The 18,061-nt window shown below is 36.1% G+C and overlaps 1 protein-coding gene across 2 annotated transcripts; it reads left to right on the top strand.

Moving 5' to 3' along the window:
- Positions 1–2,401: 2,401 nt before the first annotated feature.
- Positions 2,402–17,639, top strand: suds3 (SDS3 homolog, SIN3A corepressor complex component). 2 transcript variants are annotated; one of them, XM_056264879.1, is made up of 12 exons: positions 2,402–2,623; positions 4,420–4,489; positions 4,775–4,830; positions 6,176–6,247; positions 6,356–6,375; positions 6,469–6,625; positions 8,423–8,509; positions 9,076–9,146; positions 9,742–9,763; positions 9,889–9,994; positions 16,587–16,671; positions 17,058–17,639. In XM_056264879.1, exons 1-12 carry the CDS (start codon positions 2,512–2,514, stop codon positions 17,154–17,156), a joined length of 957 nt encoding a protein of 318 aa, XP_056120854.1. In that variant the 5' UTR covers positions 2,402–2,511; the 3' UTR covers positions 17,157–17,639. The 2 variants fall into 2 exon arrangements, with proteins under 2 accessions (XP_056120854.1, XP_056120853.1); XM_056264878.1 differs by having other exon boundaries at positions 2,403–2,623; positions 9,742–9,787.
- The last annotated feature ends 422 nt before the right edge of the window (positions 17,640–18,061 follow it).

The raw sequence follows: 18,061 nt of genomic DNA, 5'->3' as shown, positions 1-18,061 counted from the left end.
CACTTTGCACATTTACGATGTTTTAAAAAAAACATTGTCAATTCTTTCAATTGAAAAAATATTATGTTTGTTTATAATAAGACATAAGTGGCAGGAAAGGAATCTCAGAACAAGTGACAGTCTAAAGTTCAGAAATGGCATTAATTTGAAGACTTTTACATCACACACACACACACATACATATATCTTCAAGTCGATTAATTTCTTTTCAATTTCTTTTTAAAGTTAGATAAATCTTGGACCTGCTAAATGTTTAACAATTTTAGCAAAAAAAAATATATATATATATATATATTTTTTTTTTTTTTTTTTGCTAAAATTGTTAAACATTTAGCAGGTCCAAGATTTTATCTAACTTTAAAAAGAAATTGAAAAGAAATTAATCCACTTGAAGATAAATGTTGAATGTTTCTAGTAAAAAAAAAAAAAAAAAAGCTTATTGAAGACATCCATATTTGTCTTTAGAGCTCATACATTAACGTAACTATTACAATGTTATTATATTAAAGAATTGAGTGTCAACATAAAATAACAATCATGGATATTCTATATTGAGTCCAAGAGTTTAAACACACTGTCTGCATCACTTGACCAGTTGTAGGCGAAATGCTTCTTTAGTCTGAAGGTTCATCAAGGGAAAATCAATCGAGCGCAGATGGAATCTATGAAGACGCAAATAGTGACACCAGATACGATAAAGACGCTTTAAATAGACGCTGCACCGTATCAAAAATATTAAATACCCCTGAAAAACAAAACAGATGATCTGACAAAGCCATAATAAATGTGAATACCAACAAAAACGGCCTTACCGAGTCAACAAAGCTTTATCTTTAATCCAGGTCCAACTCCATAGAAGTCCGGTTACAAGCAAATGTCTTCAGGCGCTCTTCTCAGTTATGAACCGTGAAAATCCACCTTATTTCCCCTGTAGTCCTTGTAAGGTGGAATGTTGAAAGAAATAAACTTCCAAACTCATTGCAATTGGCTTCTCAGTGCTCCTACACATGAAAAAAACGCATCAACCTGTTTTATTTTCGACAGACGTCATGACTATCTCCCCCCGTCAGTGCGATGATAAAAACGTCCACACAGTTCGTGTTGTGATATCCAGCGTAAATACTGTATTAAACCCCGCGCGACTGACAAAGACTTGACAAGCGTCTGACGCTTTCAGAAAAACCCATCATCGTACCTGCTACAAGGTAACAGCGCTGATAAACGATCTCGCGAGTCAAAGCGCTTTGAAACTCTACGCCGCCACCTGCCGGCTGAGGGAGGAAGAGCCCATGAAGACACAATAGAGATGGCAGGGTGACAGATATGATACTAGGATTATAATCTAGAGTAATAATGATTAGATCGAGGCTTTTTCGTAGATTACTCCCGCTGACAAGTTAATATAATATATTACAATATTTATGTGTAGAATGAGTCGCATGAGTTGAATCCATTTTTGGCTGAATCTTGCCATATGTTGAACACCTGTTATTCGAATCTGTGAATCTGATAGTTTACTGATCCCTTAACAAATATATTTTGATGATGATGATATTATTATTATTATTATTATTATTATCAGCTATTATTGTTGTTATTTTGTTATTGGTGCATCCATTTTATGTAATACATTTTGCACTTAATTCGATTATTTATCAAGTTTATAATAAAATTATTTAGATATTTATAATACAAATCTTATAGATTGTATTATTATTATTATTTGTAGTAGCAGAAGCAGCACTAGTATTTCTGTTTTATGCAACACAATGGAGAGACGCTGTTTGAATATAAATCTTTATGTATTTATAATACAAATCTTCCCAATGTATTTCACTAACTTGTTTGTTCACAAGAATAATAATAATAATGATAAACAGTTAGCCTAAAAAACATACATTGTGTGTGAAAACGTGAATAACTTTTAATATGCACAACTATCCATAGCAGTCTGTGCCTGTGGGATGGAAATGAAACCCAATGTGCATCCTATGCAATTCCAATAAATAATGGCACTAAATTAGCATTTTTTCTTGTCTTTTCATAATGACATTAATACGCTTACCTGACCAAGATAAAAAGTCATGACTGAGAGGCAGAAGTGGGACTGACAACTTCATGTTCCTTGACTGATAATAAGAACAATACATTTGAAACGCGGAGAGACTATTCTCTCTCTCTCTCTCTCTCTCTCTCTCTCTCTCTCTCTCTCTCTCTCTCTCTCTCTCTCTCTCTCTCTCTCTCTCTCTCTCTCTCTCTCTCTCTCTCTCTCTCTCTCTCTCTCTCTCTCTCTCTCTCTTCATTTTCTTATTCCCCTTATGTCATACTTGCGCACAAGCGGTCAAACTACATTTCCCAGCATGCATCACTCGACCATCTCCACCAATCAGATTCCTCGGCCTACCCTCCAATTGAAAAAAAAAGAGGCTTGAGACTGAAACGTTGTCTGTGCAGTGTGATTGTTTACACATAGGTATTTCCTGCAATATTATCAATATATAAATATAATAAATGGCATCGACTTTACTGTCACCCATGGTGGATTATTATAACGACGAGGAAGAGCTAGACAGTGTGGATGAAGATGAAGATCGCAGTTTCAGAGGCAGAGACTCGGAAGAAGGTGAATACGCACAGTAATTTCAGTTTATCTACCTTTTTATCTCATTCACTTATGATTGATGCATTAAAAGGCATATTTCAATTGCTAATGAGCGAACTGGCTATAAGCTGATAGTAAAATAGGAGCTCAGTTATGAGTAAACATGCAAGGAAAGTGTGCATGTGTCGAGTTGTTTTCTGTTTATTTTAGAGCTCTTCTTTATCTAACTTTATCGGCATTTTTTAATCTGTATAGTGATATTTTTATACTTTAATGTTGGCTGTATACGCCTTTAACTGTATAATGGCTATGCATTTTCATATTTGTGTGTTTTATGTGCTATCCAGCCTGTTGATAAACAGTTAGCAGAGTTAGCAGCACACGTCAGGAAACAAATACATTAAGCAGGATGTTTTTGAACTCATATAGACTCGAAATCAGATGCACCAGAGGACTTACTTGCTTTTAAAGTATCATTTTGGGAAACAGTTGATTTATGGTGGCAAATATTTGGGTTGAAATGCTTGAAGTTGATCTCCGCTCACTTAGCTTAATGCTGGTGTCACATTTGAGATGAGACTGATGATGGGAATGAAATCAGACTTAAGAGATCAGATACTGTACTTGACACAATGTATTTTAACTTACCCCTTAATAATAAAAGCGTCCAATATTTAAAATATAGGAAACATCTTGAAGAATAAAGTGCGTGCTTGTGCGTGCTTGTGTGTGTGTGTTGCCTGGTAAACCCTACTATTAAGGGTACAAAATGTCCTCACAAAGATGGCAATCTCCGAAATCCTTGTCCTTGTGGGGACATGTTTTACTAATATTACTACTAATTATTATACTTTAAACCAAAATTTTAATGTCCATTTGTCAACTATCCTTCAACTCTTCAAATCTTGTAGAAACGTTTAATCTAAGTTCTTTGAATAAAAATGGTATTACCAGTCAAATGTTTGGGGTCAGTAAGATTGTTTTAATGTAAGTCTCTGCTGCTCACCAAGGGTGCATTTATTTGACAAAAATACAGTAACATTGTAAAATATTATTACAATTTAAAAAAAAAAAGTTCTATTTGAATATATTTTAAAATGCAATTTATTCCTATGCAAATCTGAATTTTCAGCATCATCAGTCAGTGTCACATGATCCTTCAGAAATCATTCTAATATGCTGTTTTTGGTGCTCAATATAACATTTCTTTTCTTGTTATTATCAATTAATATTTTTTTGGAAACCATACAATTTTTCTTCAGGATTCTTTGCTGAAAAGAAAGTTGAAACGGACAGCATTTATTGGAAGTAGAAATATTTTTTCACTTTTCATCAATTTAATTTCTTTTAAAAAATCTTACCTCAAACTTTTGAATTCAAACTGTTGGACGTATTGTTAGCAACATTAAAGTTGTAATATTTTTTAAATGGTCTTAGATCTTTGTTATTAATCTTAGTATCATCTTGTGACAGTTCCCCATAGAGCAGTTAATACAAACACAATATCATGTACATTAATTCCTCTGTTTAAAAAAAGGTCAGCAAACAACATGCATGTAATGTGAATTATCTATAGGCCCATGTATCTTTTTTCAGCCACATTTTCCAATCTAAATAAAAACAACAGAGGAGAATATCTGGTTGTTACCATAAAAAATCAATTAAGCTACCATGTCTGTCCGCTAGATGGTGCTACAAATATGCAAGTATAACGTGAATAAACTATAAACTAAATGGCCAAGAGTGTGATACCATACCTTATCTTATATTAGTGTATAATTAATTTATTGGTGTTATATTTATTATTATTATTACAGACACAGAGGATGCCAGTGAAACAGATATGGCCAAACATGATGAAGACGACTATGTTGAGATCAAAGAACAGTGAGTATTCTTTGTAATTGACTGACTATCTATTTGTCTATCTATCTATCTATCTATCTATCTATCTATCTATCTATCTATCTATCTATCTATCTATCTATCTATCTATCTATCTATCTATCTATCTATCTATCTATCTATCTATCTATCTATCTATCTATCTATCTATCTATCTATCTGTCTGTCTGTCTGTCTGTCTGTCTGTGACAAATATCTGCTATTTGCATGTTATGTAATAAAACTGCATAATTTCTTTGAGATATTTTGTTTTTGTCTTGATTTCAGGATGTATCAAGACAGACTGGCATCCCTGAAACGACAGTTACAACAATTGCAAGAAGGTGACTGGAAATACTCCTGTTCAATAATTTTTTTTTAACAGATGCTCAAGTAATTTTGTAGTCGAGGCACAATATGTAAGATTCTTGGATTAAAATATACAAAAACCACTTGTTAAATATTTTGTTGACTTATGTATTTGTATTATCCTAAATCCTAAACCAATGTAACTATAAATATGCAACAATATAACTATTACTATTTTTAACTATACTATATTAAGGCATTATTCTTTTTTCACATGTTCTTATTCAGTAAATCATGTCTGTTGACAATGGAGAAAATGGTCTCTGCTAGCACAGACACTAAAGCTACGCTACGTTCACACTGCAGGCAAAAGTGACTCAAATCTTTTCTTTCTTTTTTTTGCTCATATGTGACTCAGATTTTTTTTTTTTTTTTTTTTTTTTTTTTTGTGGAGGGATGGTGAGCTGTTATACTCATATACTCAAGTATTACGATGACAACTCTGTACAAGCAAAACTTGAGGAAAAACTGTGCGAGAAAAACGTTGCTCTCTTTCTCCTCATCCTCGCCTGCATTCTTCCCATCGCCTGTGCACGAATTTGCTGTCTTCCGCTGAACATAACCTTATAAATGAACGCGTGAATGCTGACTTCAGTAACCTCTGTGTTTACTTCCATATGACACCGTGTGCAGGACCGTAACCAGGTCACACTCACATCTGATTTTGGCCACGTTAAAAAGATAATGTGAACAGCCAAACAAAAAAATCGGATCTGAGCAATAAATCAGAATTGAGCATTAAAAGGATAGTTCACCCAAAAATGAAAATTTTGTCATCATTTACTCACCCTAATGTTGTTCCAGATCTGTATGAGTTTCTTTGTTCTGTTCAACAAAAAAGAATATTGGTAATCAAACAGTTGATGATAGCCATGGAAAAAAAAAAAAATACTATGGAAGTCAATGGCTACCGTACCGTCAACTGTTTTATTACCAATATTCTTTAAAATATCTTCTTTGTGATCAACAGAAGAAAGAAACCCAAACAGGTTTGAAGCAACTTGAGGGTGAGTAAATGATGACACAATTTTCATTTTTGGGTCAACTATCAATTTAAGGCTTGCAGTGTAAACATAGTAAATATGTCATAGAATTACATTTTTTTTTATTTTTTTTTACCATATGTCCTGAAAAGTGCCTGTTTTGATTGATAATGGTCTAACAAGGTGATGTAGCCTGGCTGGTAACCAATCTATCACCATTGTGCCCCTTGATCAAGACAGCCTATTCCAATGGGATTGTCCCTAATAAGTGTACTATACATCACTGACTAAAAAATTAGTAAATTAGATACATTTTTATACTCATTAATTTCCGCAGGCACACTGCAGGAGTACCAGAAGAGAATGAAGAAGCTCGATCAGCAGTATAAAGAGAGACTTCGTAACGCTGGTAAAGATGATTTATAATAAAGCTTTTCATCTCGATGTCAATCTCAATATTTCAGAAGCCAACTTTACATGATTATCTCTTGTTTGTGCTCTCTTTTTATCTTTTCAGACCTATTTTTACAACTTGAGGTAAGATTACATTTTATGTATCTATTGATTTATTATAACTGCAGAAAGCAACAGAAATGACAGGTTAATTAATGCAAAATAAATTTCTTGTAGACAGAGCAGGTGGAGAGGAACTACATCAAAGAAAAAAAAGCAGCGGTGAAAGAATTTGACGATAAGAAAGTGGAACTGAAGGAAAATCTAATTGCAGAGCTGGAGGAGAAGAAGAAGATGATCGAGAGCGAGAAATTAACAATGGAGCTGACAGGAGGTGAGAAAGTGGGAAAGTGAGATCAGATAGATAAATGCAACCTGAGAGGGTTTTTGTGCAACGCATTGTTAGCATTGCTGTTGTAGAGAACAATATCCTGTTCCTATAGCTGTACGCGTAGCTACTTTGTGTATAAAGAAAAAAAACTTGAAGCAATAGTTCACCCAAAAATGAATTTCTGTCATCATTTACTCACTCTCTTTGATGAGTTCATGAGAGAAGTAGCAATTTCCAATTCGGAATGAATCATTCGTTTGAGTCAAAGAATCAGTAATTCTAATTGACACAAGTAAATCCGAAGGATTCATAAATCAGTCTGAACTGGTTTACAAGTTTAACACTCGGACTCAATGATCTAGTCACAGTGGTTAACTCACTGGGGATGATCAGTGGCTTTTTATCCAAAGTTGTGAATTTAACTTGTGCACAAAATTGGAATATCTCATAAAATATTTGCGAATAAAGCACAGTTTCCATCCCATGTGTTCAAGAGAACAAAATTGTCACTTCGTAGGAAATTGGCGCAAATATCTGTAATAAAGATAAAAGTTGCTGCAATCGGGAAAGCCACTGTGGCTCTTTTTTCACACATCATAAATGACGGTATAAGGAAACGCAATAAACACTGTCGCGTTATCTTGCGTTCGGGGGAGGATGCCTGGTGTTTGGGACGCATTTGAGACAGTTCTGGGAGGTCATTATTTCCAACCATTTTGATGACAGACTTTGGCTCAGAATGACCAAACCAACATTTGAAATGCTGTGCAATGAAATTGGTCCTCTGGTTAGTTCAGATATCTAATCACATCCAAAGTATTGTGAGTTTTTGCGCAAAGAGGGATTTATTAGGGCCCAAGCCTTAAGGTGTGTGTGTGTGTGTGTGTGTGTGTGCGCGCGTGTGCGTGCTCTTGCTGATTTAGAGTTTAACCCAATCATTGCTGCCTGCATTACAGGATAAGAGATTTCTTAGGCCTTATCTTTTAAAATCACAATGACAATATAGTTTTATATAATTAGTTTATTTATTAGGTTAATAAAAATAATTCTTCTGGAAGAACACCATTTTTAGATGCAAATGATACATTTATAATCACTTGAAACTGACCTATGACATCCTGTCACATGCAGTTTATTTAAATTTAAACGATCTCATGGATGTGGCTTTCGTGGTTAACGGCCATAGTGGCACCAGCTGACTGTAGTAAATGTGGCGTATTCAATTGACTTTGACATAGTTTTTTTTCATTTAATGGCTTTAAATGCGTATTGCCCATCTTGCACTGTTTCCCTGAAGTTAATGAAGTTAGCGGTGGCGCCAGGGCTTGGGCCCGTCATCGCTGCTTGCAGCTATATTTAAGTAAATGTGTTTACATCGTAGTTTATGCGCATGTCTTCTTATCAGATAGAAAAATGATCAGCATTAATTGAATGCATTTTTAGAGTTTGTGTATTTTGCCATTTCCATCCATAAAAACAGATGGATGGAGGAAACATAGCTAGTGAAAATCAACTTAAATTTTGGCCCGTTCATCACACAAATGTATCTTATAATGTCAGAGGACATTTACAGAAGTCATAAAGACCACTTTTATTACACTTTTATGGTGTTTTCTTATTATCTTTCTCAAGGTTTAAAGGCTCCGTTGCCATTCATTGCAATTGCATGAAAAAAAAACCCCGACCAGTACAGCCTTCAGAATTTCTACATTTTGTTTTTCATTGAGTTTATTTTTTTGTGCGAGAAATTCATTTAAACCCTTAAACCTAGTACGTTGTCCATGTATTTATTTATTTTAGATTCCATGGAGGTAAAAACCCATATAACCCGGAAGCTCCGGAGACGACCCAATGACCCTGTGCCCATTCCAGACAAGCGGAGAAAGCCTGCACCTGATATCCTTCACAAAGCTGTAGAGACCCCATGCACTGGAAACACTTCAGACCACCAACACATCAGTTATGCATCTTCTATGCATCTGTAGGGCACCTGCAGGGGTGCTGGAAGTAGGGGTGCTGTTTTCACTGGATTGTAAATGCAACACAAATTTTTGTTCATTTACATTTATTCATTTTTAGCGTTTAGTAATTTTAAGTGGGCTATTTAAAAAAGTGTTGTTTATATGTTGAATGATGTTTTTTAAAACATTCGCGCAGAGTGTGACGTCATATTGTGACCGTTGCAGTGTGTGTTGAAAGAATTTGTCCGCTCTACTCCTGAGTGCAAGCCTACCTTCGGTGTTGTGTAAGGTAGGCAGGTTTTATTTTCTATTTTCGCTGTGCAGGCTCTTTTATTGTATATGACTGTGTCAACAGCTCAAAAAACCCTTTTATTTAAAGGCCTAATTCATGTCCCATAGACCGGTCCATTATAATTGCAAGCAGTATCAATAATGTAAAAAATGTGATGTGCAGTCTCAGTGTGTATGCTGTAATGATCAGGTTTTCTTAACTCTCCTCACCTCAGTTAAATTATTTACTTACTGATGAACAGATCATGGAAGATCTAAGAACATTGAACAAGGTAAGGTTACGAATTGGAATTAGCTCCATTTTTTTATGCGGCAAATGAAGCCCTGTAACAATCGAAGTACAAATTTCACTGCTTCTCAGATACAGTATTAACTTTTTGACCTAATTTTCAATATATCTAGTTTTATACCATTATCATTTATAAAAATGTAATACACTTGCATATTTTTTTGCAGGCTATGAGATGAGAAAATGTAGTGTGATTTAAAAAAATTCAGTCCATTTAATCAAATTGTTATGAAAGTCTTCATGATTTGCGTCTCGGCTTTGAAGAAAGGATTTTTTTTTAAAGCTCTCTGTTAGGTAATAAAAAGAAGGATCCCCTGAAAATTTGATTACATTTTATTACTCAAAGAGATACGAGACACATTACTTGCGGATGACAAAAAATTGCCGTATTTTAAGGGGGAAAAGGCTGCAGACCACAGAAAATAGGGTTTTGACACAGACACTTTTTTTTTGGCAACTTCTGATTACTGTTAGCTGACCAAGATATTAGATTGTTTGTCTGTGTCTGTCGTGTTTTACACCTGAGATTGCTGAAGAAAATTAAAACAATCTTCCTTTTTGCTTCATTTCCTTTATAGCTTAAATCTCCGAAAAGACCAGGTATGGAGGTTTTGTCTTTTAGAGGTGATTCCCCATACAATTTCCCATCAAATTTTTTTAAACCACAAAGTCTTTAAAAATGAGTTGGAAATTAATTAAAATCAAACGTCTGTGATGTTTTTCAGCATCCCCGTCCTCTCCAGAGCACCTCCCGACCACTCCAGTGGACACCCCGTCCCAGCGTTATGAGGCACGGATAGAGGAGGGGAAACTCTACTATGACAAGAGATGGTAAGATTCTCTGTGTTCTGCTGGGCTTTTCGCACTCAGGTACACATTAAATGCAGGGTAGGTGATTTGTTTCAGAAACATTTTTTGTTATGCTGGTTGAAAGTTTCTTTACATCTTGAAAGCAATCACGAAGGTAAGTGGTATACATGTATTTATATGTAAATATCGTCTGTGGAAGGCATGCAATGTTCCTCCAATCATTGCATTCGGTCCGAATGCAATGATTGGTCCGAATGCAGGTAAGTGATCTTTTTAGTTGTTTATGTTCATTATTATAATGGTATGTGCTTTTGAGCCTCTTGTGATGCTTTTGTTTAACCAGGCTAACAGCTTCTACCAGCTGGGGCTAATTGCATGTTTACCACTCAAACCTTGACACCCTGGTTCCTGCAGGGCCTTGAAGCCTAAAAAAATATTTTTTTACTTATACTGACCACAAGATGGCACAATCACTCTTTTGCTTTTACAATTCTATCATATAGTTTACATAAAGGACAGTGTCATATCAGAGAGCTGGAACTGAACTGAGACAAGACAGACCTAGAGCATCTATCTATCTATCTATCTACTGTTCTGTCAATCATTCTATCATATTGTTCTGTTGTTCTATCTATCGTTTATCTATCGTATACATAATTTGTATCATAAGTTACATTTTTACAATTTTTTTACAGTGATTCTGGCATTAAAGTAGCATGACATGTAGGTAAATTACATGGGAGGAAGGATATTTAGAATTTTTTTATCTTGTAGTATTCAGATTTTTATTTTATGTGGGCTGTAAGAAGGTGCTATATTTAATATCTCAGTTATTACTATTAGCAGTTGTTTAATTTGATATATGTACATAAGAATGTGTATGTCATGTATTTGCAAGGGGTAGTGTGCTTGAACAAGGCAAAATCTGTGCCAGGATTCAGGTCACACATTCCTAACATGGTATTTACCGTTGTCCGTGTCCTGATATTTAATAATGTAAACATCAAGGGCATCAAGATCCATAAATTCTGACACGCAATACTCTGTACAGACTACATAAATCTATATTTTGTTGTTTTGAATAAGTGATCATAATACATAGGAAGCTTGTGGTTTAGGATGAGGACCGGAGATTACTTTGTCTTATGCGTTTGTGACATTAAATGTCATGAATGCCTCTGGATTTTTATGAGCGTGTCAGCATGCATTCATCCAGTCGTGCCCTTTAGACAATGGGCTGCCGTAGCTCTCAGCATTGCAATCCAACCGGAATATTTCTGTGCAGATGAGGATAGAGTGAGCGGAGGAGGAAATGTGGTTCGGTGTGATACTGCAGGCAATAAATGTATAATGTTACATGTATATTAAATGCAGTTTTATTCTGCTATTTTGATAATGAGTGAAGAGTGGTTGAGTTATGCCTCTATATGAACTTTTCCAGAGGATGTTTATGTGAGAAGGTTGAAGCCACAGGCTACTTTCACTCTCTATATATACTGTGTTTTAAAAAATGACTCTCTAATTAGTGGTGTTTGTGCCACAGCAAACTTGTAAAAGTGAGTTTGCAGTCTGTATTGAATGTAATGGAACAAAAAGACAAAAATAAAGGCAAGAACTTCTATTGAGTTGTCCTCTTTGACGGGCTGCACGACGCCAAAAAAACGATTCACGAACAATGACTCTTAAGAACCGATTCCTTCCTCATTGCTTAATCTATGGCGTATTTTACCTGAATTGTGAATCTGAGTTTGCGGTCTGTATTGAGTGTAATGCAATAAAAAAAGCAGTGTACCACAAAATAACAAAAAAAAAAACTCTTTCTATTGAGTTGTCATCACGGACTACAAAACAGAAGCAAACATTCGGCTCGACCAGTCTGATCTGATTCGATCCGATCAGTCCCTGATCTGATCCCATAAGCCTATTCTTTTTAGTGAATATAAAAAAATATATATACATTGAGCCCAGTGTAGCATAGTTCCCGAAATGAATGACTCATATGAGCCGGTTCTTTTTTTAGTGAATAGTTCAAAAAGTTGCTAGCTTAAATCAGTCTGAAACACTGCCCTGTATAATTTATAGAATTTAGCAGAGAGAGAGTTTCATTCACAAATTCATATTACTAAAATATACCAAAATGAATTGAACCATAACTACCTTGGAACAGTAAGTGCTCCCAATTAAAAGTGCAGAATGTAATATTGACAGCTGGCAGTTGAAATGGGTGCCAAATTTGTGCCCCCCTCCTCAGACTCGACGCTCACGTGGGTTGCCAGACTGAGGGCACGCAATTGGCAATAGAAAGTGATGAGCCTTAAGGCTCGTACACTCCGAGACGAATATCGGCGCGCGTTATTCGGCAGCATTTTTTAACGCGTTTTTTGTGTTCCCACCCATGCGATTTTGGCTGACGATGAGCCGAGTGAACATGCAAATTCATTCCCTGACATTAGATGGCGCCCATTTGCTCTGCAAAACCACTCCATAACCGTTCTCTTTTATCAAGGTTTTTGTAGTCGCTGTGGCGTTTGTCATATAGTTCTTTATGTTCCGACACCAACGAGACCAGCAGCTCTACATTCATCTTGCCTTGCATTCCTCGTCTTATTTCTTCCCGGCAGTGTAGACGCTACTTGGCGTATATCTTCTTCGCCGTTACGTATGTGTGCTCGGCAAGACCATTTTGTGTGTCCGTCCGAAATCTTTTGCGTGTATGTCTACGCCATTAAATGTCCGAGTGATTCCGCGTGTATTAGGGGTGTCCATGGTTAACCGATTAACCGTTAAAAATTGCTTAACCGAGTGAAACATTTTGCTCGGTTAAGTGGCGTCAATGGCGTGCATTGAATTTAGTTGTAATACATTTTTGCACCACCAGAGACCGCCAGAGCGCTCCCATACATTTGTAATGTCCACAAGAAGAAGTAGTCATGACCAGTTTTCTAATATGAAGCGGGCAAAGAAAAGCACAGCGTGGGAGCACTTTAAAATCGAGAATGACGGGGCAAAATGCAAGTATTGCAATGCAGTGCTTAGATATACTTCAAGTACAACCTCGTTGTTGTACCATCTCAACAGCCAACACCCGGGCATCATTATGGTCTGGTGTGTTCACACCGAACGCGAATAGAGCGTCAAATAACGTTACGCGTCTATCGCGTCTAGCTTGAACATTCGCTCGAGTTCAAATTTTTCAACTTGCGCGGAAGACATTCGCGGCAAACGCGTCGCCCAATTCGCGTCATTCGCAACGCCCGGCGCGAATGATGCATCTATTCGCGTCTTTGCATTGACTTTGTATGTAATCACTCGCGCTTATAATTAAATTCGCGTTCGGTGTGAACACACCATAACCATAACCATGTCCTTACCACTGCGTTTTATTTCTATAAATTAATTTCGTTTTAAATGTGGTCCAACCAGTTATTAAAGGTGTTAAAAATTAACTACCCCTTTTCTCGTGTGTCTGTATCTCGGGGTTGCGGCGCGCACACTATGGTTAACCGAGTATTAACCGCTAAGGGCCTCGGTTAACGGTTAATGAAAAACTTGAAAACGTGCAGCCCTAGCGTGTATGTGTACGCCGTTAAATGTCCGAGCGAAACGAAGCAAAATCTATATCTACATCTGTGGAGCGATATTTCTTTTCCTAGGATGGTAGGAGAAGACTCATAAATGGTATTAACCCCAGTGACGGGTAGGTTTAGGGACGGGGTTGGGGTAGGTCATATATCTATATATACATAATACAGTAATATAACGTTAAGTCAAAGGCGTTGATAAACACGCTGAAAAGCGATTATGCGTGTTGATAGCACGCCAAAAATGGAAATACGAATTGGCGTGTCATACATACGCCATTTCATGAGATCAGTCAAGTACTCCTCGCTGCAGACTGTAGCGCGGTGACGTCACGTATATACAATACGTCACGTACGTACGTCACGTATGTGTTACCACGCATGCGCCATATCGCGGCGACAGCGCATGCGCGTTACGCGGTTACGTCACGTGTTTTGACGTCCCGCGTCAATTTGACATAATATTTAACAAAAATGTTAATGTATTTAAAAACTCTAAAGTAATAATGAAAGCAGCAAAAAGAAGTAAAACACACATCCATAGTTTTAACTATGCCTGATTTAAGGTAAACTTATGAGAAATTTTAGAATGTATTATTGTGTAATATCTGTGTAGTATTTTATTTAAAGTTTATTTTTACATTCTATTGAATTGAATGCCTTTATTGTCATTGTACTTTACAATACAACGAAATTGGGATCACTCTCCACTGGTAGAACACGCAGCAAACCACACAGAGATGCAATATGAAAGAATGCTCTCAATGGTGGATTTATAAAAGGACACCAGCAGCCTTAGATTCATTCTGTCTTTTATTGCACTTCACTTTGTAAATTACAAAATTACTGTAAACACTGATGGCACCTTATATATTTCTTATTTTAATCATTCCCCTTTAATAGTTAATAATTGTTTATTTTTGTGCATTATATAGGCTATCATAAAACATCTATTCCAATATTGAAGTTAAACAGCACATTGTCAATCTCTGTATCCGATATTATGCATGCCAACTCAAAAAAAAACTCATAACAGTCATAACTTTTATTTCAAAACAAAGATAATTGTGTAAAAGAAATATGTACAAATACAGATAATCACATACATCTGTACACACACAGACAGACACACACAAGCACAGAGACAGACACGCACACAGAGACAGACACACACACACACACAAACACAGACAGAGACACACAGAGACAGACAGACACACACACACACAGAGAGAGAAAGAGAGATACAGACAGACAGACACACAGACACACACACACACACACACACACACACACACACACACACACACACACACACACACACACACACACACACACAGCTTGAAATTCCCCTCCATCATTGAAAAAACAATCAACTGAGCATAACCCTCAACCTCCTTATCAGAATAAAATCAACGCAGGACTCCCCTTCTGCCATCACCCACACACCCAGCCCCAGGTGGGCAGTCCTCGTATATTGCAGTGCAAGCACAGAGTTAATGAGAAGGGCACCCGGAACTCTTGCTTGTATTGCTGGAAAATGCACTCCAGTTCACAACACCTAATTTAGATAAAATACAGAACAAACAATATGAATCATTTTGAAGAAAGGCATTAATATAGTACAGAGTCATACAAGGAATTATATATATATATATATATATATTTTTTTTTTTAAACAAAGTTATTGGCTTTGTCTGTAAAGTACCTAAGAGACTTTTATTTATTTATGAACAACATAAACTAGTTTAAAAAAAAAAGTTATGCTGTTTAAATGATAAAAACAACTAAGGAGAATCACAATGAATCTTATTTGAGCAAAATACAATGTTCAACTCCATTACTTTAATTAATTTCACCACAAATGTATTTAACATAACTTACGTACTGTAAGTGTACTACTCACTACATTCACGAATGTAACTTTTACAGTACGATCTGATACTGAGGAACAACATTTCTTTTGCAATGGATGGAACAATCAACTACATTACTTACATAAGTCTTTCTGCTCTATTTGAAGACATCTTTCAAACCTTAATTTGTTTAAAGGCGAATTAAGACTTATACATATCATTTTAAGACTCGCTGAATCTCGCTGAAGTCATTTTGATAATATGAGATCATAAAACATAACATTTTTTGTCAAATCTAAAACATTTCTGATGCGTTAACACAAAAGAACAATTGTTAAAACAGCATAAATAATCCTTATTGACTTACTGCCATCGAATCCATCGCCGGAAGTGATTGTAATGAACTGCGCGTGCGCAAATGCGTATAATTTGCGCGTGCGCACATGCGTCTACTTTGCGCATGCGTGGTAACACATACGTGACGTACATACGTGACGTGTATACGTGATGTCACCGCGCTACAGTCTGCAGCGAGGGGTATCTCAGATCAGTCTGAATTGGCAGTGGGCGGGATCACACAGACCAAAACAAAAACAGACATTCCGACCCAGAACGCACATTTCAAAGTAGAATATCTGACTGTAGCATTGTTTTTCGGAGAAACAAGTATTTGAGCTTAGCATGTTTCCTAAATCTCTGCAAACATTATGGTATTTCTATAAAAATATTACATACAGCACCTTTAAAACTGGACATTCTGGAACTTTATTTAGTCAGTATTGATAGGTGAAGGTGATCAAATGTACCACAAAATAACCATTAAAATGTGACTTATTTATAAAATGTCTACAGAAATTAAAAAAAATAAGTACACCTCTACATTTAGAAGCTGGCAATGCTCCCTTTGGCAGAAATCATTTTATTGTAGACATTTGTTATAATTGCATATCAGTCTCTTACATCAATAAAGTTAATTCTCCATGCAGAATTTCATGAAGATGAAAAAATGATGACATAATTTGAAGAACTGTGAAATCCTTTAAGCCAAAATATTGCTTTTTCAGTGAAGATATGTGAGGAGATAAGCTCACACACAGTACCTGACTGAAAGAGATTTTTCTGTAATGGTCCTTCAGTCTAAAGGATCTTAAGCGACTAATGCTGCTTTTGTTTCAGGTACCATAAAAGTCAAGCAATCTATCTGGAGTCCAAGGAGAACACCAAGATCAGCTGTGTCATCAGCTCTGTGGGGACCAATGAGGTTTGTGTCTGATTCTCTCCTCTGATTGGTGATAAACAAATGACTGTGCTCTTCAAACTAATGCCCTGCTCAGAGGGGAAATAAACAGCAGGTTATTGAGATCAGCCTTGGAGAGCCAGAAGAGGAAAATTCTCATTTAGTCGTTCTCATTTATTGTAATCTGCATCCATATCAAATTGTACGAGGATGTCTTTTCAATGGCTTTTGTCTCATTTGCATCCTTTTAATGCCAGCATCAATAGCACACTGCATAGATCTGGACTCTTACTTGCTGAGCCAGTGGCTTTGGAGTACAAATCACTGTTTAGGATTCATTTGGATTCTGGAAGAAGGTGGTACAGGATAAACACTGAAGTGCTTTGTCTTGGATTTCGATTCTCTTGCAGATTTGGGTGAGAAAGACAAGTGACAGTACGAAGATGAGGATTTATTTAGGGCAGCTTCAGCGAGGGGCCTTCATCATTAGACGCCGATCAGCAGCATAGACGTCACTCTTCCTCATCTTTTATTTTACAAACATTTTAATGCTCTTCCCGTTTTACTTAGTCGTCTACTACATGTTGAAGCATGATATTTCTTCCTGTCTTATCTTATTTTTCTATCACTCTCACACGTACTGTATAGATACTACCAAAGTATATCATGAAATGTCTCACGTTTGTCCTTCTTTTTGCTTTTTCTTTCTATATGAATTTTGCATTGTACATGTAATGCAGTCACCATTTCTGAGGTAACGCTTTACTGTTTGATTTCAAAGCGCTCCGATGAAGTGTGTAGGCGACAATACACTTTGGCATTCTGTTGTATTACCAGTAAGGCATTTATTTTGTTGTTTTGTTTGATATGTCATGCCATAATCTATTCTCTCAATGCATTTGAAAGTGTACAAGATTTCAAATTACTTTGCAAGTTTTAATTTTGTATTTAGTCCAACATTAAATAAATTTGGCTCATACAGTGCAAAACAACATTTGTTTCTGCATAATTGCTTTAGTTTTTTCCTCCTGTTAGCAGTACTGCTAGTTGACCTTGTTTTTAATGGCCCTTCTTTTTACACGTACTATAAAATGAGAACTAATTTACATTTGTATTTATGTTACTGGCTGAAGCTTTTTTTTTATAACAAACAACTTGCAAGTAAATGCTGATGTGTTTATGACAATTATTTCAGAAGGTTGCCAAGATGCTTACAAGTACGGGATCCTTAGGCTTAGAGCTCAAGATTGCGATTAGTTTGAGAATGCATAATGGTGCGTTCACATTCTAACATCGAATTAAAGTGGCCTGTTATGCCCTTTTTCAAAAGCTTGATTTAGTTTTTGGGGTCTACTAGAATAGGGTTTCATGCTTGAATGTTCAAAAAACTATATAACTATTTTACATTATTACA

The sequence above is a fragment of the Rhinichthys klamathensis genome, unplaced genomic scaffold (assembly GCF_029890125.1).
Source record: "Rhinichthys klamathensis goyatoka isolate OS25496 unplaced genomic scaffold, OSU_Roscu_1.1 h1tg000226l_1, whole genome shotgun sequence".
In the NCBI taxonomy this organism is placed as follows: domain Eukaryota; kingdom Metazoa; phylum Chordata; class Actinopteri; order Cypriniformes; family Leuciscidae; genus Rhinichthys; species Rhinichthys klamathensis.
Note: the sequence above shows the minus strand (reverse complement) of the source record. Positions and strands in the feature narration are given on the sequence as shown.